This window comes from Misgurnus anguillicaudatus, chromosome 9, assembly GCF_027580225.2.
Source record: "Misgurnus anguillicaudatus chromosome 9, ASM2758022v2, whole genome shotgun sequence".
Classification (NCBI taxonomy): domain Eukaryota; kingdom Metazoa; phylum Chordata; class Actinopteri; order Cypriniformes; family Cobitidae; genus Misgurnus; species Misgurnus anguillicaudatus.
In genome coordinates this window covers 13,567,348-13,593,768 of record NC_073345.2, presented here as the reverse complement: position 1 = coordinate 13,593,768, position 26,421 = coordinate 13,567,348, and the positions used below count along the sequence as shown (strand labels likewise).

Sequence of the window (26,421 nt, the reverse complement as noted above, 5' to 3'; positions counted from 1 at the left end):
TACTACTACATATAGACATATTTTTCTTCTGCAAAATATTCCTTCTTGTGCATGTAACAAAAAATAAAACAATCAAAAGCATAGTATACACCTTCAGACTCTTAAACACCACTGCAACTTGCTCTGAATGAATTGATAGACAGCAGCCGATGTGATTGATGTTCATCCACCAGTCATTAGAGTATGCCATCAAAACTCAGTCCTCATTGATAAAACACTACATTCTCCATCCTCTATACTCCTCATGTTTATGTCCAACAACTATGGCTTTGAAGTGCTTCACATAATCTAAAGTACAGAAGCAGTCCAACCTAGAATCCTCTTTAGCTCCCTGCATGCAAATCAGTTATTAAGGCAAGCAATGATGTCTACAGGCTCATCATTTGTTGTCAGCTCCCTGCACCTGCTTGGCCTGAGTGTGTGTGTGGCGCTCCTGTCTCGATGCTGTCCGGTTATCTGTACTTTCCTGTGTGGGTCGCCTCTGGTAGAAATGCCAGAGATGACAGCAATGCGTGCGCTTCATAATCCGAAACCTGTCGGTGTGCATGGGAGCAGGGGGCATTGGAGAGGACAGTGCCACCATGCTGCCACTCTTTACAGAGGTGCCTGGACTAAAATGGTGAGTTGGCACCAATGCCAGCTCCAATTAAGGGAACCTTTCTGTGAAATTCACCGGTCTGGATCCAAAATAGGTCATTCTTGTGATTCGTCTAGATCTGATGAGTTTTATCAAATGGGGGGTGAGGAGGGTTTGCGACAGGGTCGTAGTGAATTAAATTATGAAACTCATGTCCAGCTATTGTGGTAACGTCAAATCACTAACTAATTTGGTGGGTTATGTTTAACAATAGACGCCTTATTTTCTGTCAAAGTTTAAGCAGGCTGTGCAGATGGGGTCACGTGGGGTCACATTCTGCGGCGTTCATGTCTTTTTTATAACATTACATAAAGCAATAAAATAGCATTGTGTCCATTGAAAAGTGTTTTCTTTGCCTATATCTAAATACTTTTTAAGAACATCTTTCTCCAACTCAACTTTGACTTTGTACATTTATCCAGAGATAAAGCGTGAACCCGACAAGAGTTGCTGTGCTCTGTGTTGCCAAGTCTTCTGCTTTTTTGCGGACTTCAGATTTTGGCTACATTTACAATGTTTCAGCAAATTAATTATTAGATATTACCATTTGGGCTGTAAATAGTCATTGGAATGCTTTTTGGCTAGTTTTGAATGTCCGTTGGGCAGGTTTTGGTACGTGGCGACCCTGCTTTGGTTCGAACTATATAGAATGTACATGTAAACAAACATTTTAATCAGATTGCAATGTTTGGGAACATGCAAACTGTAAATTCACTTGGATTAATAGGTCAGCAAACAGCTTCATATCTACCTTTACAATAGCTGCGCTACATTACAATGTGATATTCTACATACAAGTGTTTATAGATGACAACATGTATCGGCGAATGTGCTTGCGTAATATATGCATCTGAGTGTTACGTTGGTTTTAAGTGCAACATGGCGCATAAAATAACGCCTCAGCGCTGCCTTCATTGTAAAATAATATGTTGTTGATAAAGGTAAACATCTGTCACTATGGTTACAGGTAGGGCTGTGTTGAAAAAATCGATTCACCGATTCTGAATCGATTTTCATGTTAATTTCTAAAGATCGATCCGTTACTCAGAGGATCGATTTAATAACTTAAACTTGCCGCGTCATTGAATTCACGTTTGCGCAAGGCGGAAGGACATTAAAACAACGAACATAGCGGTCAGTAACGTTAAGCAAGCGGATGTTTTGAAAACTCTAGAAACGCTCAAAACTGCGATCTATATGTAAAATAATCCACTCATAACAAATGAACGAGTTATTTGTGTTATTTTTATAATAAGCGCCCATGAATCCACCGCGGGTCTCCAGCGAATCTCTCTCTCCCTCCCTCTGTGCTCATGCAGCCGGTCTCACGGGCAGAGGCCTCTTGAGGCGCACGCAGCGGGTCGCCAATAAAGAGTTCTTCTCACACATAATGCTAATAGTTGTAAAGTTTTCTGAACTTTAAGCAAGCTAAGACAAAACTCGCGTTTATATAAGTGACACGTGCGCTGCTGGAGCGATGTAGTTTGACGCCTAATTCGCTTATAGTACAAACATCTTGGATCAGAAAGACGAGAAAGAGACGCAAATGTTAATGTGTAATAGAAAGTAAACAGCGTCAAGACCTTAAAACAGACTTCATCACATCAGCACCCGTCATAATATCTATATCTAGAGCTCCGTCTCTTACATAAAGGTATTTACCCTGTCTGTATGTTTGTACATATATTTATATCTGTTCATTTTACATACTGCCTATTTTTAATGTAATGTATGCATAAATACAAAATACAATGCATACTATAGCTTCAATAGTCTATCAAATTAATAACTCAATTAAAAACAAGATTCTGTCTATCAAGACTTAATCTGTTGTTATCATCTGGGCATTTTCACTTTATCATTATTTACTTTAAATTGTCCATATTTTAAAACTGCGGTGAGCAGTTAAAGCTATAGTGAGTGGCAAATAACTGCACATTTTTATAATCCAAAAACAATATAAACTGAAAAACATGTATACCATAAAATATAACGTTACCGTGAAATAAAATGACTCATGGAATAGATTTTTGGTCATTCCGCCCACCCCTGTCTGGCACCATTTCGGGCTTTTTTCAAAAACACTTATCTAAATCTCGAAGATCGGATCAGATCGGATCGAATCGAATCGAACAATGATAATCGATTCAAGATCTTGAGAATCGGAATCGAATCGATTCTTGAAATTTGAATCAAAACCCAGCCCTAGTTACAGGCATCTTGTGTGAATACTACATGAGTTTGACTCGAGTGGCTTGTTCAGGTTTCGATTAGAGCTGTGACTGTTACGGTACATTCACACGGGTAGTAAGCGTTAACGCTTCCCATTCACTTTCAACGGTTAACGTCATGCATTGCCGAACTGAATTGTGGATCCGTCGGTGCCGCGTCACTGCTGTTGCTCACGGCAGAAGTTGAACATTTCTCAACTTTTCAAGCGGCAACGCATGCGTCAGCCAATCAGATCGCCTTATGCAAATAACCTAGGCAGACTCAGCCGATTACGCTTATGAAAGACCGGCGGGGCATGTGTTGCGGCCACTGTGATTGGCTGTTGGCCACGCTTCAGACAAGCCTTCTGTCAAGGGTTAACTCTTATGCCCCATGTGAATGTACCGTAAGATGTTGAGTAAGGGATAATGTAGAGGCAGCCGGTAGTTATTGGGAAATAAGCCCCGACAGTGTGATCAGGACCCGACGCGAAGCGGAGGGTCTTGTATCACACTGAAGGGGCTTATTTCCCAATAACTACCGGCTGCCTCTACATTATCCCGCTTATTACACGGCTACTTGCCACATAAGAAAAAAACTGGACATGAATATGAATTTGAAACATTTTATTGGCATATTTGTTTTAAATTAACATTTTTATCCTTCTGCGAAACTTTGCACAGATGCATAAAATGATCGTAATAACTTATTAAGATCCTCTGCTTCATACTTGTCTCCATTTTTTCTCTTTTAGCCAGTCTTTGAGAAGTTTAAATGCCCATTCTGTATTTTTTTGTGTGTTGTCTTCGTAGCTGTCATGCTCTATTTTGTCAAGTTCAGTCTCAGTAAGCTGTCTGTGTCTTGTCGTGGTTGTCGAGTGTTTGTCACAAGATGGCGCCAAACAGACAGCAATCTTTATTGATCTTTATTGGCGCGGAGCGATTTTACTCGTGCAAGTAGTGCCGGCTATGCGTTATTATTTTGGAGCGGTTATTATTTGAAAAGAACGAACCTGCAAATGTCTCAACTGACCAATCAGAATCAAGCATTCCAGAGAGCCGTGTAATAAGTGAACAGAACAGACCCTGGATTATTCGTTTATGTGTACTGAATCATTTGCAACACTTTACAATAAGGTTGTATTTGTTCACATTAGTAAATACATTATCTAGCATGAACAAACAATAAGCAATATTGTTTTTCAGTATTTTTTTATTCTTGTTTATGTCAATACAGTTATTCATGGTGCATTAACTAATGTTAACAATTTTAATAAAAAAAAATATATATATATATATATATATATATATTAGTAAACACTAAAATGTATTTACAATTAATAAATAATTAATTAATAAAATGATTCACACACACATAGCTTGTGTCTTTGTCACATTTTTTAGCCCCGATGAGTACCTTACACACCTGTGTACACTGCTTAGCAATCTTGCAAGACACAGGGGAAAAACGACCAGTGATGTTTGTGTAAAAATGGTATGTTGGTAGGGGTCTTTTGTTTAGTGCATGTGTGCAGTGTAAAAGATGTTTGGATGCATGCAGCAGCAGCACTATAGTGACCTTTGTCAGTGGAATGCCATTGGCTCCCTGATTGCATTTTTAATGCTTCAGATGTTATCTCTATGGTAACCACATCATCCAACTGAATATGTATTCCTTTGAAAGCAATTTTATTAGCCATACAGTTTCCTTATGCTTGCATTGATGTGCATATAAGATTCTTAGTGCTAAAGTAAAATGCCACCAAATGTTGTCTATCGACAGCTATCGGTCCAACTAGTCACAGTCATTAGGTGGTCAATTTCCATGTGTTTTTAGTAGACCCCTTCGTAATTGTTGCAGATTTGTGAGGATTCCATTCCTTTGACTCTTCATCTCACGTCTCTGACATTTAGGGATGTTAACAGTGAAAGATGTTGATGTGATGACTGCTGTACGAGCTGGACTTCATTAAGTATAAATGTGGAGGAAGACATGACATTAACAATAGTGATTTAGTCTGCCATTTTAAACGATAGAAATGTTATTTCTGGCTCTTGAAAATGGCAGGTGTCTTACAGCTTTTATTACACTTGTAATCTCTCTAATAATACTACACACTTAAATGAAAAAGGGCCAATATTATGCCTATTTTTACAAGATGTAATATAAGTTTAAGGTGAATCAAAACAGTCTAATGAGACTGCTTTGGTTTAATGGCGATTAAAAAGACGGAGTGGGTGTTTTTTTCATTGTAGCATTGTTTTGATCACCCACTTCCAACACACATTTATGTCCAAACCCCTTGTAAAAGTGGATTTTACATAATATGTGCTTTTTAAATCAACCAATGTGTTATTTTGCAACTTGTAATTGGGTCACATATGAACATTTTGTTCATTTTAACCCAACAGTTGGGTTTGTAGTTACTTTACGCAGTCAAGATTTAAAACACCCCATCCAAAATTAGAATACAAAATTAACTAAAACATTAGTGTACAACATTACTAAAGGAACTAAACTAAGGCCGAATTCAAAATTTGCATGGTGACACAAAGCCCTCTTACAAGCCTAACATATTTCTTTGTCGATCTATCGCTTACTTACACGTATCTTTGCTGAACGCATCAAAAATTTTTATGGAGGCAGATAAAGTTACATTTAAAGACTTTTTTAAGATGTCAAATAAATCTTTGGTGTCCCCAGAGTACATATGTAAAGTTTTATCTCAAAGTACCATATTGATAATTTAGTATATTATGTTAAAGGAACACACCCAGATTTTGGGAATTTAGCTTATTCATGGTATCCCCCAGAGTTAGATAAGTCCATACATACCTTTCTCATCTCCGTGCGTGCTAACTCTGTCTGACGCAGCCCCCGCTAGCTTCAGCTAGCATACTGCTCCCAATAAGTGACAAAATAACGCAAACATTTTCCTATTTATGTGTTGTGATTTGTATAGTCACACCGTGTACAAATAGCAAGGTCATGAGACACAGCCATCTATATTCTCAGAAGGTGAAGCACTGCTACTTGGGCAGAGCGACTTGCTCGCAGCACCCGAGAAGCCCCCTGGTGAGGAGCAGAGAGTTCGGTCAGAGTTGTCAAATCACTCCGCCCAAGTAGCAGCGCTTCGTCCTCTGAGAATATAGTTCCTAGTATGTATACTGTTAAAAGATAGCTGTGTCTCATATCACCTTGCTATTTGTACACGGTGTGACTATACAAATCACAACATATAAATAGAAAAATGTTGGCATTATTTTGTTACTTATTGGGAGCAGTATGCTAGCTAAAGCTATTTACTTCCAGTCTTTGTGCTAAGCTAGCGGGGGCTGCGTCAGACAGAGTTACAGCACGCATGGAGATAAGAAATGTATGTATGGACTTATCTAACTCTGGGGGATACGGTGAATAAGCTAAATTCCCAAAATCTGGGTGTGTTCCTTTAAAATTGTCACTTTGTAGGTGTGAGCAAAAATGTGCCATTTTGGGTGTGTCCTTTTAAAATGCAAATGAGCTGATCTCTGCACTAAATGGCAGTGCCATGGTTGGATAGTGCAGATTAAGGGCCGGTATTATACCCTTCTGACATCACAAGGGGAACCAGATTTCAATTAGCTATTTTTTCACATGCTTGCAGAGAATGGTTTACCAAAACTGGGTTGCTCTTTTTCCCATTTTCTAGATTGGTAGAAGCACTGGGGACCCAATTATAGCACTTAAACATGACAAAGTCAGATTTTCATGATACGTCTCGGTTTCTGATCAACGTTATAGCACATTTTACACTTACACTATGCGTTCAGTGCCCGAACCTAAGTACAGTAAACCGAACTCACCTCTTCAAGCAAGCCATGGCGTGATTAACCAAACCGCTCCTGTGCACAGTACTGTGCGATTAGTCAAACAAACCAGGCTCTGGGAATCAAATGCATTTGGGTGTGGTTCGGATTGGATAGTGTAAAAATGCTCAAAAACATTAATGTAAAAAATGGAAAGATATCCTAGCATGTATTTAAGACACTGTTTTCTAAAACATACGGTGTACTAATATTAAAAAAACACATTTCAAATTCTACCCCACCCCTCCTTAACATCCATTTATTAAATGAGTTTTAAGATTTTAAATTACACCGTCATTGACACGGTCGTAACTCTTTGAGACAAGTTAACAAGGGTGGTAACACAAATATGGCATTCTTGATTATATTATAGAAGCAGCTACCTTCAGAATTTGCCATTTAGATGAACTTCCTTTATATTATTTAATATCTAGCATGCTGGTAATGCTCCTGAGGCCATGTAGATTTAATGGGTCTCAATTAGCCATGCACGCACTCATCAAACTACCTCCAGTGGGTGCATGTGTTCACACTTCCGAGCTAGAAAGGACAGTGATAGACAAGCAAGCAAACAGCACAGAATTACATACACAGCTTGCCGTGTACGCAAAGTTGGTCCGTGTCTTTGACCTTTTGCTGATGCTTTGACAGTTCTCAGCAGTTACACATAACTCTTTTCAATCCACATGTGAATGCATCAGTCAGTCGTGGACACATTCACTGTCTTGCTTGTTCTTATTGTTGCATATTTGACAGAGCTGTCAAAAAGCACTGCAGGCATTTAGCTATGAATCTTTCTTGGAGAAGCTTTATATAGCAGATTAGTTGTAAGAACTACTTTTATGATACTTATTGGTCATTGGCAGAAATGTAAACACACTGTGCTGGGGAGGAGGTCTTGTTATGTATATTCAGTTATACCCTGCCATAATTTACAATGCAGTTTAATCTAGTTAATGTAGTCCAAGCGCATAGGTTGCCTTATCTGACACTTTGCCAGGCAAAAATTTCCAGGTTATTCCAAATGTTGTCCATCACTTTGAATGTTAATATAAAACAGGTAATCTGTTTATACCTAGATCATACATTTTTGTTTTAAGTAATTAAATTAATTGAACTCATTGAATGAGTTTACATGCACAGTCTTACTTCAATTATGCTTAATAAACTGATCAATTGTAAGGTCATGTAAATGCATAAAACTGTTTTCATTGTTTGGGAAAAGTTCATAAATGACTTTTAAAGGTGCAGTGTGTAACTTTTAGGAGCATCTCTTGATAGAAATGCAATATAATATACATAACTATAATAGCAGTGCATGGTGTATAAAGACCTTTCATAATAAACCATTATGTTTTTATTACCTTAGAATGAGACGTTTTTATACACATACACCGAGGGTCCCCTTACATGGATGTCACCATTTTGTTCCACCATGTTTTTACAGAAGCCCTTAGCAGACAAACTGTTTTTACTAAGTTGTCTCCGACTATGACATGTTTCTCCTGTGGCGGCTACCGTAGCTTCTCTATGTTTTTCAGAAGCGAGGAGTGAGCAGTGGACTGAGACGTTGGTTGCAATTCGCAACCTCACCACTAGATGCCGCTAGAATTTACAAACCGCACCTTTAAGTAAAATCCGATAGGCACGGGTACATTTCTGCCCATTACCCCGATTTTTGTGTTGGTTGCAAACGCCGTAACGGTCTTTCTTATAGTTTTGTTCATATGCGCATGTCTTGTTTGTAAAAGATAAGCAAGTATAAAGTAATGCATTAAAGGCTGCTCTCGAAACATGCTGTAGATGGAGAAACTGCAAAATTAACTCTTATAGGTTATAGGTTGTGCAGACACTACAAGAGATGACAAGAGTCTTTTTGAATGACTATGCAAACTTTAAAAAATATTTGTTGGTTCAACTTAAAAAAGTAAATTACCTGCAACTTAAAATGTTAAAAACTTTTAAAAAAAGTGTCAACTAATATTTTTAAGTTTAATTATTTTAGGGCTATTTTAAAGCAAGCAGGTAACTGGGTTGTGCCGATAGACGATAGTAACCTATCGTGTATCGACGATCCTCAGAGATATTGCTAATAGCGGGATTTAATGATGATAGTTGGCAATTATTATTATTATCATCATCATAGTTTCACATTACCATGAGCATTTACATGCTTTTCTTTGCATGAGAGGGTTTGTGGGCTTTACTTTGCGCGAGAGAGCTTGTAATGCATGCAGATTCCTTCACGCATGCATGTACACTCAATGCGCACATCTTGGACACTTGCTCGGACCTGAATGGACTTCTTTTAGCACCTGAACTTGTAATATGCACGACTCTGACATTTCCTTGCACTAGAGGGGTTGTTAGGCATGCAAACAGTTAAAACCAGCAAGTTTGTTGTTCTCACTCCCTGGCACGCAGGAAATTTTCAGAGTAACTGGCCTTAATGACACAGATGAATTAATGGCATCAGTTTTAAGAAGGTTGCGGTCATGACAGTGTTGCCCTTGCTTCTTTTTTGCCCACCAATCAAGTGACTTGTCATAAGTAACAACATTACTAGATTGCTAGATAATTAGAAAATTTTAACTTTGTGACTCACTGCTGCTGTATAACGTAACATTGAATCGAATTCTGGTAAAGAAAGTCATTGTTATTTCCAAGCGTCTGCAAATTATAACCTTCATGTTAGAAAGACACCTCTGGCCTTCACTATGCTAGTTTATTGTCAACAGAAGAAAAAGAACATAAACTTAATAAAAGTGCAAAGTGTTCTTGCAGTTACACAAAATGCACGCAGGGTCTTGAAGCGTAAAGTTGCCGCAGCCTAAAGAAAAATAGTTGGATCAATATGGTAAATGAAGGACTTATTTACTACTCTTATGCTCATCTGTTCTGCTGTGTACAACTGGCAGAATAAAATCAAACATTTTATATACTGTACTACGGCAAACCCACAAGAATGTTTTTTTTTTTGTTCATGTGGTGTCCAAAGTCATTATTTCTGCTTTTTCAAATAGTTAAAATTTGTAACAATTTCAATTATTTGGTCATGCATCACAAGATGTTACAGGGCAGGCCATAACAATATACTATTTTCTGTAAAAAGTGTATTAGAGACTGTGTACACCTGGTATTAAGATGTGTTTTGGTTGATCAGATCACAAGTGGACAACACTAAATACAAGTGTAAATAGGGTGTGAAACGGTTTGAGCTTGTCCACTTTCGACAACATTAGAGGTATTCGAAAATGCATTTGTGTTTAAGCAGCCACAAAAGACTAAGGGCCCTATTTTAACGATCTAAGCGCATTGTCTAAAGCGAACGGCGCATGGTCTAAATGGGCATGTTCGATTCTACTTTTGCTAATTTAACGATGGGAAAAATGGTTTGTGCACCGAGTGCAGGGTCGAAAAGGTTGTTCATATTTTTCTAATCAGTAATGGGTGTGTTTTGGGCGTAACGTGCAATAAACCAATGAGAGTCTTATCTCTCATCCCCTTTAAAAGCCAGTTGCGCTGGCGCTATGTCTAATCCCTATTTAGATGACGGACTTTGTAAACTGAAAAACTAAGCGGAGGAAGAAGACCCCCAGTTTAAGAATAATGTTAAAAAATGTAGTTTTAATTTTTATTGAAATTGTTATTTTTTGGATTAAAACCTTTAAAAGCCGTTTTCTTTCAGTCATAGAAGTACAAATAGCAGGCTTTTAATTCCTGTAAATGTATTGATATCCTACGTAATCATTGCAACATGATCTCACAAAGTTCTGTGATAAATTGCAAATATACAAAAAAGGTTTGTACTCTAAAAATACAAACAAGAGATAAAGAATTTACAAATGTGCAGAGAGCCGAAGCGTTTCAGCACTAGAACAGCGGCATGGGATTTTTACAAAGCATTAATAAAATGTTTCTCATCTCACCATATCCACATGTACAGTGTCATCATATAAAATAAATCCGTAAGATAGCATTTAAAAACATTTAAAAATAAATGCATTTGTTTAAAGCAAAGAATTTATTTACTTACCAGGCTACAGGTGAAGCTACTCTTTACGCCTTCTAACATCTCATAATTAGTCCTCATTTATGTCCAAGAGACTCAATAATAATATTTTACATTTCAATCCTTTAATCTTTCATATTCAAAAGCGTTTTTGTGCTGCTGCACATTCATGTATGTGATAAGCAAACCCGCATTGTCGTCCCGCTTATAGGCGCGTAATTTAATGCGCTCTTTAAATAAAAAAAAACATATTGCTCCATTGACTTTAGACTTTATAGCAGGTTTTTGTTGGTCAGTGGTGTAGTCTATTTTAGTTGCCTCAAAATAGCAACGCGCCAACAATGCGCCTGAACACACCTCGTTTTCAGACCAGAACGCCAATGGGCGCAAAAGTGGGCGCAAATGCATTCGCTATTTAAACAACGTGAACTTTGAAAATGATTATTGCGCAGGGTTAAAACTAGCAAAAGACACTTGCATCGCGCATTGCGCCGGGTGTATGATAGAGACCTAAACATGCTCTATCACTTTAATTCACCGCGTACAGTTTGCGTGCAGTACAGAAAAAAATAGAAACGTGCAGAAATGATCGCAGCACTGCTGTACCGCACCGCATCTGCAACGGACAGGACGGGCCGCATATGTATGCTGTGTGAAAGCTCTAACCCGTTAACATGGGTACGCAAAAAGAGACGCATCACATACACACTGCACACAGAGTACATGTGAAACAGTCATAACAGAGTTGATACTGACCAATTCAGCAGGAAATCATGGTTTTCAGCCATATACTTTTTACAGAAAATATTATATTATTATGGCCTGTAACATATTGTGATCCTAGATAGTGAGTACCAAATTATTTAAATAATAAAAATATAACCATTTGAAAAAGCAGAAAAATATAATGACTTTGGACACCAAATGTACCTGCAATTATATAATCACCCACATGTCTTGTTGGTGCACAGAGCCATAACAGCTTTAAAAATAATGTTGAAAAATACAACGCAATTGCTTACAGCATATTATCTTTGTTAAAAAGAATAGAAGTTCTTTACAATTAGATTGAAGTCCACTTATAATTCCCTCTATGCAGCTTGCATATGAATGTTCATATTAGTCTTTCTCCCAGTGTATAACAAGAGAAACTCTTTCAAGCCTCCAATCAGGGACATGTTTGCCCCCAGCAGCCATAGATGCAGATAAAAAGTTCTTGAAAAAGTTAACAGAATAAAATGTGACTGAAGGCTGCCGTTTGGCAGGCTATCAGAGAAAAAAAATCTCTAGACAGTTTCTTCAAATTCTCTGCAGTGCTGCTCTGCACAGTAGGTTCCAGCAAACACTTGTCACAAACAGGTTGCATTCTCAAACACTGGCACGTCTAGGGATGCATCCGATACTGCGCTGGTGTACTCACGCTCGTAAAGACACGTTTGTTGCATAAACATTGCCGCAGAAAGAACAAACAGCAGCAGAACAGACTGTCAGTGGATTTATTTCGAGGATCTCCATATCGGTATTTTGTGACATCTGTGACAAATTTATTACCAATATTCTCATTTCTGATAGTGTCGTGCGAGCAGGCGCAGAGACACAGACAAGCGAATGTATTGGGTTAAAAAATGACTCTCTCAAGTAGCACTGAGAAGTTTAATTATGGTGAAGTGGTTTGTCAGCTGTTTCATAAAAAAATGAAACAAACGATTCACAGACTTCCAAACACTACCGGAGAAGCGAGGCCTACAGACGAGTCTCTCTGCTTTGTGTGTTTCTTATTTCCAAATCGAAATATGATATCTTCATTGTCAGCTAAAATGTCTCAGTGTTTCTTTTATATATTAAAGGGGACTTTTTTAAGATGTCAAATCAATCTTTGGTGTCTCCAGAGTACATATGTGAAGTTCTAGTTCAAAATACCTTATAGATCATTTATTATAGCATTTTAAAATTGCCACTTTGTAGGTGTGAGCAAAAATGTGCCGTTTTGAGTGTGTTCTTTAAAATGCAAATGTGCTGATCTCTGCACTAAATGGCAGTGTTGTGGTTGGAAAGTGTAGATTAAGGGGCGGTATTATCCTCTTCTGACATCACAGGGGGAGCCAAATTTCTATGACTTATTTTTTCACATACTTGCAAAGTCAGATTTTCATGATATGTCCCCTTTAAAGTTGAAATTGAAATTAAAAACTGTAATTTGTTTTGGAATATTGTGATATTTTATACAAATAACTTATCTGTGAGCTTCGTTATATATATATATTTTTTTTTAAATTCATGTGATCTCTCTTTACCTCCGGTCATATGGTATGGCAGGTGGGCGGAGTCCAGGAAAAGCATGACTCCACTTCAAACGATCCATTCAGTTATTGATTGACGAATTTAAGTCCACCCCTACCTTTTTTCATTTCAGATGCCGTTTCACTCTGATATACGTCACCACGGGGAAAATGTTGACAGTCGCTACTTCTGTTTTATGGCGACTTAAAACGTAGCTTTAACTCCAGGGTTCCCACGCGTTCTTGAAATCCTTGAAAGTTTCTGAATCTGAGGGAAAAAATTCAAGGCCCTGGAAAGTTTTGGAAAAAATACACACATAAATACAGGTAGTTGAAAGTGCTTGAATCTATTTTAAGAAGTTTTCTGGAAAAAATCCATATTTTTCCACTACACTATTGTAGTGTAGGATAATATCATAAAAATTCTAGACTTTTTAAGCACACGTGCTAAACTGTTCGCTTTAAATGCTTATATCTTCTGTATGCGATTGTTGATTTATACCAAAATGCTTTTTTGCCTAGTTGTGTTTTACAAATAAAAACGTCTTGAGTAACGTATGTAACTGTTGTTCCCTGAGAAGGGAACGAGGCGCTGCGTCTCCCTTGCCAAACTTCCTGCGTCCCTGTAATGCCGTCTTTGGCAATATTTCAGATAGCTATATACTTCTTGACTCCCGCGTCACCCTGTCTTTGTCGTTATGCCTCACCATTGGTTGAATTTGATATACACATTCAGATGCACGTACCCCTGGAGGAGTCCCAAAAGTGTCAGCGCAGTGACGCAGCGCGAGTTCCCTCGAAAGGGAACTGTAACAATGTATCTTCAGGTAACACAATGTAACCTTGCCCTCACTTGAAATGTGTCCCCACATTAGTCCTTGAATTTGAGGGTATTGGACCTGGAAAGTCCTTGAAAGGTCCTTGAATTTGAAGTTAACTAAGGTGTGGGAACCCTGTAAATCCCACTGAAGCTGGGTTTCCATCACCACGATTTTATGCACATTTTAAAGTATTGAATAAGTAACAAGTGATGGAAATGCCAAATTTCTAATAAAAATGCCTTAATTCGCTTGAGGTGGTTTTTGACTGATCATCTAGCTGTATCAGCTGACGTTGTCTTTTCCATATATGGGGTTCGACATTGTCACAATGCTCTTGCTGCTAGTGCCTGCAACAAAAATTCTGCATTTCTTTTTCTATGCCCAGCATTCAGTTTACAAGCTGCACTGCTAGTAAATGTATAACTTGCCAAATCGTAACTAAATGCAGCTCTGTCTACATTTTCTAACTTTTATTTACTGTTGGTTACTAGGCTGCCAGTACCACCATCATTCGTTTGAACAACTTGATGTAAACGCACCTAATTTGCATTTGTTTTGTTTTTTATGTTTTTGCGAATTTTGAAAAGATTCGCTTTACGTTTTGATTAAACCCAGCTTTTGAGTACTGATTTTTAATATGAATCACTTTAAGTAAAGAAACAAGTTACACATTTTTAGTTAAATACACAAAGTAATAGGACATCTTTCACAATTGACCCTCCAGAGTTACATTCCCCGAGCGCGGGAGTGTGCATGCCAATCAAATAGGAGGGCGAGCTCCTTGTAATCGTGTTCAAGAAATGCTAATGTGTCACTGGCCGCATGCAGAGGGTGTTGTCAACAAAGCAGTCGCCAATTAATCACGAGATGGCGTCTAACACTTTGCTAATTCGCTTGCTGTCTTCCTTTTCTCTCTCTGCAGGCTTTCCGGGCTCAGAGCGATATGGCTGGCGCTCTCTGCAAGCTCGCAGCGCGCGTCCCCTCCGTGTGGATCTTTCTTATGCTTTTCGACCCCAGCTCGCAATCCGGGTAGGATGACTCATCAACCCTCCCCATCTCGCTGTGCTCTCTGCCTTCACCCCCCCCCCCCCCCACATGTTGTGAGCTCCAGGGATGCATTGCAGCTAATACGTTCATTAATAAGGTTCTATTACTGTAGCAGGAGCTTTACGGTCTGCAAAATGCCATTGGAACCAACTGTAGTTGGGTGTAAATCGCTCACACAAACGGCCGTCAATTGGATTTCGGTAGCGAAGCAGGCCTGGTTACAAGTGAGACTCAATAAACCCGTAAAGAAACCGATGCCGGAGGGACGTGGAGACGGGTTTAGTCTAGATTGTGTGGCTGCAGTGCCAGACGTTTTTTACTGTTCATTAGCTCACTTGAACATTTCAGAATTGTGAAGGTACACCCAGGTTTTGGGGAGAAAGGATTTTGAGCTTGCGATCAATGTCAGACGTCTGGACTGCTGGTCTCCTTAAGGTCATGGCACAGTATTGATTAAATCCAGTCCAACGTTAAATCTAACACTTCTATCATGATATAATGTAACATAGCAGCTTAACTGGTAGAACATGGTGTTGGCAACACAAAGGTCATGAGTTTGATTCCCACTTAGAAAATATATACACCTGAATGCACCGTAAGTTGCTTTGGATAAAATGCATACAGGTAAATGTAAAATAATGTATCAAAGTATGTTGTTGGTGTAACAATAGCCTTAATCCAGAGCTTCAATCATAACAGATCGTCTCCTGGTAGGTGTTTAAAAGGAAATCATTATACTGCAGATTTTCAGCTATTTATCTCAGCTTATGAAGATGTATCTTTGTGCTGGTAGAGCGAGTGTGTGTGTGGTGCCAGGCGCGCTTAGCAGTCGTCTATTCATCTGGATCCTCACCAGCTTTGTCAGAGCAATTAGTCAAAGAAGAACATTGATTGGAATCTACCAATTCCATCTGCCGGCAACGTAAGCAAACGAGAAACACGTGCATGAAAGAGAGAGGAAAAAAGAAGCATTCAAGGAAAAAACAGAAGGGTGCCAACCGTTCATTTAATGTCCCACACACATAATATTCAGCAGGGGTCATTGAAAGTGTGCCCCTTGCTTTAAGAGAAGCAATTCATTTTCCACTGTGTCAGCAGAGAAATGACATACTGAATTTGATTCAATCTGACACCGGTCTCCCATAGCATTTTTCCCCCTTCCACCACTCACACCCCGTCAAAAATAACACCACATTATATCACACAGTATCAGATGTTAAAAATCTTGTTATAATGCAGAAGCGAATTTAATTATTTGCGCGAGTAGATTACATACAAAAGCAATGCACAGATGCAAATAGATATACATTCAAGTGGGGCGATGCCAGTGACACAAATTGATTGGGGCGAACACACATGGTTCACCTCGAATGCATCTTTCGCGCACGTTGAAAGTTTTTACCTGAAGCAGAAAATTTGCATGTTGCAAAGTTAAATCCCGTGAGTAATCTAGGGCAGAGATCCCAATACTGGGTCATGAACCGATTGCCGCCGGGTCACAAGAACGTGGAAAAATGTGTATAATAGCTACGTAATACTGTAGCTTTATCGGGTGTTTTGTGCTAAGAGCCGACTTCAGATGACCTCGACCGTTTGCACTTTTATACAGGGCTGCGCTCTCTCTCTCTCTACCTCACATAAAAGTGCTGCAGGCTTCTGGAAAACCAATACAGAATTATCCAGCGATAGCAGCACCATGATGAAAATGAACTCTTTTACTGCAGTAACCGTAGTTTAAAGGTGATATAGAATGATTGAACAGAGTATTTATCCTTGTTCTGTGATGTGACATGTAGACAAAAAAATTTTTGTTTGGGTCTGTAATGTCTTAGAAGCTTCTTAAAAACCTCTCTTAGATAGCTTTATTAGGGTGGGGGATTTTAAACAAGTGGTTTTGCACCTATTTGGCTCCCCCTATTGGCTTAACTTGCAATCTCATTACTGATTGGCTGACTTTGCTGCCACTCAAAAAATGTAGCCAATTATTTTAAAGTGGAGGGGCAGTTAGATGCCTGTGATGTCATAAGCATCAGTTTTTCAGATTGGGCTGTTTTCTGGCTGACATTTCTAAAAGAGGAATTTCTATGAGACTGAGATGTTTAGAATGTCTAAAACTTTTTGTATGTTTGTGAATGCGGGTAGAATACCATTATTCAACTAAGACAAGGTAAAAATGGTTTTTCATTCTCTGTCCCCTTTAACGGGTACACTTTAAACATAGGTTAGGGAGGAACCCTATTTTTTTTCTTTGTGCAGTTCTGTTCTTGAACTTGGGAGTCAAGCACGGCCTTAGGTTCGAGCAGCCTTCAAGGACAGCAAGCCAAGTTCGTTTAGCGGTAATTATTAAGACTGAATGGGCAGGCGAACTCGTGAAACAACAAAAGTAAAAACGACAAACATGTGGTTCTACACTTCTACTAACAGCACTAACAGCCACTAAAATAAGTGATAGAGCAGGTATGTGCAACACTTGAATCTCACTCGCACAGTGCCCCCCCCCCACCATACCACAGAATTTCTTTCAAGCTGAAACCGCAGTGTAAAAAAAGTTGGGGATACTTGATATAGAGCAAGGAATGTGACGCTTCGTTTTTGGTGTGCACACAGCATAAGACACTGAACTGATGCTGTTTGGTGTCACTTAAAATTGCAAACGCACTTATAAGATTTAAGTATCTGGGTTATGGGAAATATAATAGATATAACAAGACCAAACATCATTCAATAAAGACTGACGATTCTCTAGGGCAGTGTTCTTCACTCCCAATCCTGGAGAGCCAGTGCCCTGCATAGTTTAGCTCCAACCTTAATCAAACACACCTACCTGTGATTTTCAAATGATCATGAAGACATTGATTAGCTTGCAGGTGTGTTTGATTAAGGTTGGAGCTAAACTCTGCAGGGCACCGGCTCTCCAGGGTTGGGAGTGAAGATGGGCGGGTCTTAACCCGGAAGTTTGTCATATTACATGAAAATGGCATTTTAAATGATTTTTTGCTTTTATTATAATTATAACTTAAATAACTGTAAATATTTATTAAAAATAATATTACAAAATTTTAATCAAAAAGACAAATAATTTGATTCTCATTAATAATAGGCATGGAAAACAAACTTCCCATTTTCAAAGCCTCATACAGCTTATGCCTATGTGCGTTGAACTTGAGAACACATTGACTGTACATCACCTTTAAGCGTTTATTGTGTCAGCACAGTTACATATGTGACCCATTCTGTCTAAATGAGTGGGAGGTTTTCAGGAAAAATAAGTAGCCTACATTAATATGAAGATGCGTGTCATGTCTGACATCTTGGTTTCGGTTTAAAAACATGCAGGAATTTGAAAATAAAACGCAGGGCTTGATGTTTAAAGAATTATTAAGAGAGATAAATTCGGGACTGATTTATGTTAAAAAGATATTAAGATCCACAAGAGTCGCGCTGACTGACAGATCCGAAACGCAACGCACAGACGCAAGTACGTGCACTGACAGAATAGTTCAAAAACAACGATTTTGACAAGAATTTATGAAAGCATAATAAGCATTACAACAAACTTGCTGAGCTCATTATTAACTATTTCCATACCTTGTTTGCGCGAACAGAACGAATTGTTTAAAAAACTATCTCATTAATCTAAATTAATAAATAATCAGATATTTGTTTAAAATGTCAAATGTCAAAACAGTATGCTCTTTTATTTGACTTAGTTCAAAACAAGCAAAATGATTTCCAACAATAAGGTAATTAGAAAGATTTAATTTCAGTTATTAACTTACTTTATTTTTATGTTAATTGCAATTCATGTCATAGTAATCTTCAGTTTACATTTTGCTTTTAAAATGTTACATTTTCATATTTTTATCTATTTACTTATTCACAGAGTTATTAACGAATATTTTATTATTAGAGTGCATCATTTTATCAAGGTTATCAGGTCTTGTGTAATCAAATAAAATAAAAAAAACTAAAAGGGTCATTTTTTTACAGTTGGGTTAAAAGAGGTTTGATATTAGCAGCGTTTTTAAACTAATTCCAAAACAGCTCGCGTTTCTAAAGAAAATAAAGTCATTCATGTCATTTTATAGATTGCACTTATTCACTTCACACACATATTATTTGTTCTTTAAGGGGTTTATAATTTAGCGCTGTTCCAGTAAACACGTGATTATGTCTGGCCGAATATTTTTTTTGTTATTCGGATGAATTCGTTATTCGTTTTGAAGCCATTATCCGTGCCCTTCCGAATAACGTATTCGGCTTCGGGCACATCCCTAATGTTTAACACTAAGTATAAAAAGCGTACCTCAGCAGTGCAAGTGTTTTTTGTGGTAAGCTGTGTTAATTTGTGTGATTGTAAACAGTGGCTCAACGTAATTAATATTCATGAGGTAAGAGATGGCTATTTAAAGTGACTGCTCTCAGCGCTTTGCCCGTGCATCACCTCAGAACCGCTTTTAAAACCCAAAACTTAAGAATTCTGTGCGGTTCCGGTTCCTTTTAAAAAACAGATTCCCAACCCTACACATTATAGTAATTTTTGGAGGGATGAACTGTTCTTTTTAAACCTTTAGTCAGACATAACGTTGAATATTCAAGGTTTTTGTTTCAAACTTAAAGTTATCAAGGGCTTTCAGTCTACTTTTAGTTCTGTCCCAGATGCATGGGCTCATTATTTTGTTGTAAATAATTAATATAGATTAAAAAAGCCAAGCAGAACAAATAAGGCTGTGAAGTGGACAAACCAGGGCTTTGTTACAGCTTGCTTAATGGTGCTATTTACATTCTGCTGTTGAATACATTTACGACCAAAGTGAGGGACTTTAACAGTGTCGTTCATTCAGCTGACCCATTTCCCTTACAGTCAGAGAGGGTTCTTTGGGTTTTATAAGCTTATATTGTGATCCGTATGCTTTTTGTTGTTTACCCTCATCCCAAGTACATTTATTTTCAGCATTCCCACGGATATACACATTTTATTTCTCCCCAATGCAGAGTTGCATTTACAAAATATGGTTGTTTGAATAAATTGAGTTATAAGCATTAAAGTTAGTCTTTTACTTAAAAGAGAAAATACATTTAACCTCGTCTTAATGCAGATTAGATATTCTTAATGTAATGTAGCTCAATTTCTAAAAATCGGATTGTGCAATATCAAATATTAATAAGTATTGAATGGTAAGTGGTAGCTCTCTTCAAGTCAGACACTCGGCGTCCACCGTCTCCATCCATCTCTCAGCGTCATATCAGAGGCACTGCTAGAAGACAACACAATAACAAAAGTGCTCTTGATCTTTTGTGCTGTGTCCTTGCTGTCCCCGGTTTCAAAGATACTCGGTTGTGAGGCTTCGGGAGCTAAGGCGAGCCGCAAACATGTTGTTAAACAAGACTAAATGACTACTGACAATTCCACATTGACTCTCAGGTTTTGCTATTAATCTATTCTGGACGCCAGATCAAACCATCGCAAACCCCCTGCGCATACTAACTAGACGACCTCAATCACAAGAAAGGCGAGTGCGAGGCTCTTTTGACTTTGACCTTGTCGCTTTTCTCTAGCATCAACTAGCTGCACTTTTTCCCCTCACGCTAGAATTTAGAAAGGAATTGAGGCAGTCGACTTGTATCCAAAGATATTGCTTGCCTTCTCGAAAATCGGAGAAGCCATGACCAAGTTAAGGAATAATCCCTTTAGACTTCAGAGCAGCAGAGTTCTTATACCTCACGAGTATCTCTTCAAATCAGCATTGCTGTCGCTCCACGAGTCCTTTGGGCTCGCTGATGCGCAACGATATCATCATGTGAGGGCCGGAGACTTTGTTAATGGATAAAGTTGTCAGTAACACTTTACTTGAAGGGGTGTGCATAAGACTGACATAAAACCTTTATAATCTTGATATGACACGTGTCACGAACACAAAGGAGATTTTATGCATGTTTATGACAACTGTCCTTAAGTGTGATTTGCTCAGTTATGACATTTTTACAGGAAAGATGACATTGTGTGATATGTCTTTGATATGACAACTTGACATTACCAAGACAACATAACTTGACATAGATTAATTATCAAACTTAAGAAACTACCTAGATTTATGGGTTAACATTACATTAAACTGTCATGTGATTGGTTTTGTCATGAGGCCATTATAATCAGTGTTGTGGGCGAAAGCTATTTTTAAAAGTAATGCATTACAATATTAAGTTACTCCCCAAAGAAGTAACTAATTCTGTTACTTACAGTAGTTCCTTTTCATGGAAAGTAATACTTACATTACTTTAAAGTTACTTTTGCGTTACTTTTTCCTTACATGGCTGAGGCTTGATCTCTTTGAGGCCTTGCAGGTGTTTTTTATGACTGAGAAGTTCTGCATTAAGAAATTGCATATTTCCATCGCAGTGCAATATTCTATGTGACTAGGTTCAGTTTAATTCTGTACATTGTTTTTTTATCAAATTGATTAAATTGAAAAGTAACTCTCATTACTTTTTTAAAAAGTAACTCAAATATTTATTTATAAAGAAATGTGTTACATTACTTTTTACTTCTGAAAAGTAATATTAATACGTAATGCACGTTACTTGTAATGCGTTACCCACAACACTGATTATAATTGTGTCATGAATATTTTTCTGACCACTTTTTACCAGTGATACAAATTGATTTTGTAATTAAAATGTCATTAATTGTTAATACTCTGTCATATTGTTTTATAACAGCAGCATGAATATTTTTCTTGACCTCAACTACAGTGGTACAAATGTAACTTGTCATTAAAATGTCAATAAGTGTTAATACTCTGTCAAATTATTTTAAAGGGGACATTCCACAAGACATTTTTAAGAGTACATATGTGAAGTTTTAGCTCAAAATACCATATAGGTAATTTGTTGGGCATGTTAAAATAGGCACTTTATGGGTCTGAGCAAAAATGCACAGTTTTTGTGTGTATACCTTTAAATCCAAATGAGCTGCTCAGGTGGGCGGAGTCTTAAGCGCTCGCGCTGTAGAGAAGACTTCAAGAGGGAGATTCTCTCACAAAAGAAGTTAGTAAGCGATGTTCAGCATTATATATTTGAACAAGTTTAAAAAGTCAATCATCTTTTTTATGCATACTAAATACATGTTTATCAGCAGATGGGGAACATTGTGGAATAAAAATAAAGACTTTAAGGTCTTATGCTGCCAGTGTTTTAAACAGGCACAATGATTTTCAGCATGTTACAATAAAATACACTTCCACAAACACTCAGAAGTTTACTTTTTGACCAAACCACACAAGCACATTTAAATGATCTGTAAAAAAACAACACGTTTAATGCTTAAACTTTAGAGAAACAGATCAAATGACATGTTTAAGTTTATTGTGTACACATATTGAACACATTCGCGTTTCTGTCAGTCTCTCACTCTCTATCTTGTAACTCATTGTATTCATTTGAAACTTCATAGAAACATAAACAACATATTTATGCTTATTGTGTATGATAGTGAATAGGCGTTGTTCTCTCACTCTGTCTTGTGCAGTGCATTAATCCTCGTGTTCATTCATATAAACTTCAGAGAAACATATTAAACAACATACTTGTATTGATGAAATACAAGTTTATTATATGATATATGATTATAGCACTTAAACATGGAAAAAGCCTGATTTTCATGGAATGTCCCCTTTAAATACCTTAACATAATGGAACATACATGTCAAAAGATTATACTTAACTTTATGTGTGTGCACAATACATAAAAAACACAACTTGTTCTTTCTCATACAAGAAAGAATGCATGTCTTAACCCATTATTGTACTGTTGTCATTTAATTTTAGGTGAATTGGTCTCCAAATGCTATAAAATATAATTCTATCAATTTTAATAAGTATTATTATTATTATTATTATTATTATTAGATTGTATATACTGATTTTACACCTAGAGGAAACTTAAAAAACATAAAATTAATGATATTCATGAAGATATTATTCGGACAAAGTATAAACACATAGGGCCCTTTTTTAACGATCTGAAACGCAAGTGCGAAGCGCAAGTGACTTTGTGGGCGAATCTTGGGCGTTGTTGCTATTTTCCCGGCGGGAGAAATAACTCTTGCGCCAGGCGCAAATCAATAAGGGGTTGGTCTGAAGTAGGTTCATTATTCATAGGTGTGGTTTGGGCGTAACGTCAAATAAACCAATCAGTACGCTATCCAACATTCCCTTTAAACGCAAGGGCGCAAGTTCCACGGCGGGTTGCTATTATTATGATGGATTTACCAGGCGCACGCCAGAAGCGGTTCACAGCCGAGGAGACCCACGTTCTTGTAAGAGCAGTCAAAGACAGAGAAGTTGTTTTGTATGGGGATGGGAGAAACCCGCTCAAATCAGCGTCTGTTAAACAGGCGTTAGAGGAAATAGCCACAAATGTCTCATCAGCTGGCATCCCCATCGTTGCACCAAGCGCTACAATGATGTCAGGAGACGGGGGAATCCCAAGCTTGCCAGCATAAATCGTGCACGCCGTGTAACGGGAGGTGGATCTGCCTCTACACATGACCTGACGCCAGCAGAGGACATCGCTGTGTCCACCCTCACCGCTGAAAGGGTTTGGGGGCTTTGAAATCGGACCCAAGAAACGCAAGCAAGGTCCAACCACAAAGTACACTTACAAATCAAGTTCATATACATTAAGGTTTCTTATGAAAACATTTTAATTATTATTTACATAAAATAAACGTAATACAGCCACACAACAACTTATGAAAATATTTTTATCGTTATTTGCATGATAATTTTTTAACACAGCCACACAATAAATAAAACTATCCCCACAATGCTCACCACAATGATTTCCCTTATCTCATGTGTTAATATTTTTTATTGTAACAATTTATGATTTGCAAAAATAACTGTTGCATCTGTGTAGATTAGATAAGCAAAGTGTGTGTGCGTTGTGCACGCTATACATTATGGTCAAGCATGCGCCCTTAAAATAGCATAATGAACCACGCGCAACGCGCAACTGACTTTAGGCTAGTTTTTTTTGGTCAGTGGCGCAATTGTTTTTTGAAAATGCAAAATAGCATCAGTGATGGTTTGCGCCGGAACACGCCTCCTTTTTTGCGCCGAACCGCCCAGGGAGCGCAAGTTCATTCCCTAGTTTGCCGATTAACAACGAATGCTAAAACAGCTGTTGGAAAGCATCTTTTAACGCGATTTTTGTGTGAGCATATCACTGAACACCCCTGACCACTCGATAAGTTTCACGTCTTTGTAAACGAAAGTTTAATGCATTTTGGAAAGGATTGTTCCATTGCACCATTAAACGCATTGTAAAGGTAGGAGCTGAAACACAAACACCCAAAAATTCTCGGGGCAGCCGCAAATGTCGAAACCCCAGCCAAAACCGCTCCACCTCATCACAAACAATCCGAAAACAGGGCCCCAAGTGCAAAACACCGAACTTGTCCCTTAAGTTTGATAATAAATCTGCTATGTCAAGTTATGTTGTCTTGGGAATGTCAAGTTTTCATGACAAGTTTTGATGTATTGGTCAATGTCAAGTTATCGTAACAAAGACATCTCACACAATGTCATTTTTGAATTAAAAATGACATAATTAAGCGAATGACATTCTTATGGACACCCCTTCAAGTAAGGTTGTCCCAAACAAATCTCCCATTTTAGCTAATGTCATACACATGCGCCGATTGGCAGGCCTTGATTAAACTATTATTTGCAACAATCCTTGCTTTACATATCAATGAGCCGTGGTGTTTTGCCTCTCAACGAAGTGTCGCGTATTCCTTACACACACACCCGGCACCTTTGCGGCACAATCTGGGGGCTAACGATTGCGAATAGCTTAAGTCTCTTTTGTTGTCTGTTTTGTTTGGAATCAGTTTCAACGCAACCGTCCAGAGTGACACAAAATCAATGACAGAGAGAGAGAGGCACTCCTGCACGAATGTATCGGGTCCAAACTTCTCTCCTTTCCTCCAGCTTTTCACACATGCATTATTTACAGGCTTCAGAAGGATTGTGTGGCACTCTGAGATGTGACCGGCCAACACATAACAAACTGTCAATGGCTAAAGTGATGTTGTCAAGGTTAACTTGTTACAGGATTGTGGGGAAAGGGTTGTTAAGGGACAGCTGGCCACTTAGCAATCAGATTCTGTACAGATCCTCTGCATCCATCCTTATCCAGCCCGTTTATTTATCAAAATACAATAAAATCACCACAGTGTGCATTACATTTAAAGGATTAGTCCATTTTCTTAAAAAAATCCAGATAATTTACTCACCACCATGTCATCCAAAATGTTGATGTCTTTCTTTGTTCAGTTGAGAAGAAATTATGTTTTTTGAGGAAAACATTCCAGGATTTTTCTCATTTTAATGGACTTTAATGGACACCAACACGTAACAGTTTTAATGCAGTCTAAAATTGCAGTTTCAACGGAGTTTCAAAGGACTCTAAATGATCCCATACGAGGCATAAGGGTCTTATCTAGCGAAACGATTGTTATTTTTGACAAGAAAAATAAAAAATATGCACTTTTAAACAACAACTACTCGTCTATCTCTGGTCCTGTGACGCACCAGCGCGACCTTACGTAATTGCGTAATGCCGTGGAAAGGTCATGTGTTACATATATGAAACGCACATTTGCGAACCATTTTAAACAATAAACTGACACAAAGACATGAATTAGTATCATTCCACATACAACAACGTCGGAACGGTCCTCTTTCTCAACACTTGTAAACACTGGGGTGTAGTTTCGCATACTACATCCGTGACCTCTTGACGTGATGACGTAATGCGTGAGGTCGCGCTGGCGCGTCACAAAACCGGAGATAGATGAGAAGTTGTGGTTTAAAAGTGCATATTTTTTATTTTTCTTGTCAAAAATGACAATCGTTTTGCTAGATAAGACCCTTATGCCTCATTTGAGATCATTTAGAGTCCTTTGATACTCCGTTTTAACTGCATTAAAACTGTTACTGTTGGGGTCCATTAAAGATAAAAAAAAACTGGAATGTTTTCCTCGAAAAACATAATTTATTCTCGACTGAACCAAGAAAGACATCAACATTTTGGATGACATTGTGGTGAGTAAATTATCTGAATTTTTTTTAAGAAAATGGACTAATCCTTTAACAGCTAAAGGTCCATGTTTTATGTATACGCAAGGGTCCGCGTACAATGTGCATGATGCAGTTTCCATTATCAGAAGAGTGTGCGCGTGCTGTACAAGCACCACTAGATTTTTGAAACCCTGCATACATTGTATGTGTAGGCCGTGCATGCGCGTACAACAGAATGTAGTATGTAGCCCAGGAGATGCATTGCATTTTGGCAAAATGCGCATGCGTCGAACATCTGCATATATATACGAGTGAGATAAACAATTTTTTGCAATTCTGTACATTTGACTGTCCGCATACGTTTTCGCATAAAAACAGACTATACTCTAGACTTAAACGTCAATGTCAAATGTTTATGATTCATAACATACACACTGTAAATTGACTACAGTCTCTATGTGTAACTATTGTAACTTTCTGT

General features: G+C 38.0%; 1 protein-coding gene across 2 annotated transcripts in view; it reads left to right on the top strand.

Moving 5' to 3' along the window:
* gabra3 (gamma-aminobutyric acid type A receptor subunit alpha3) overlaps positions 1–26,421 on the top strand; it is a 253,492-nt gene that overhangs the window by 32,827 nt on the left and 194,244 nt on the right. The window contains exon 2 of one of the 2 annotated variants that reach the window (XM_055179775.2): positions 14,728–14,834. The exons of the other annotated variant lie outside the window; for it this stretch is intronic. Coding sequence (XP_055035750.2) covers positions 14,749–14,834 — 86 coding nt within the window. The 5' untranslated portion in view covers positions 14,728–14,748. The remainder of the gene's footprint in view (positions 1–14,727; positions 14,835–26,421) is intronic. 2 annotated transcript variants of the gene reach the window in all.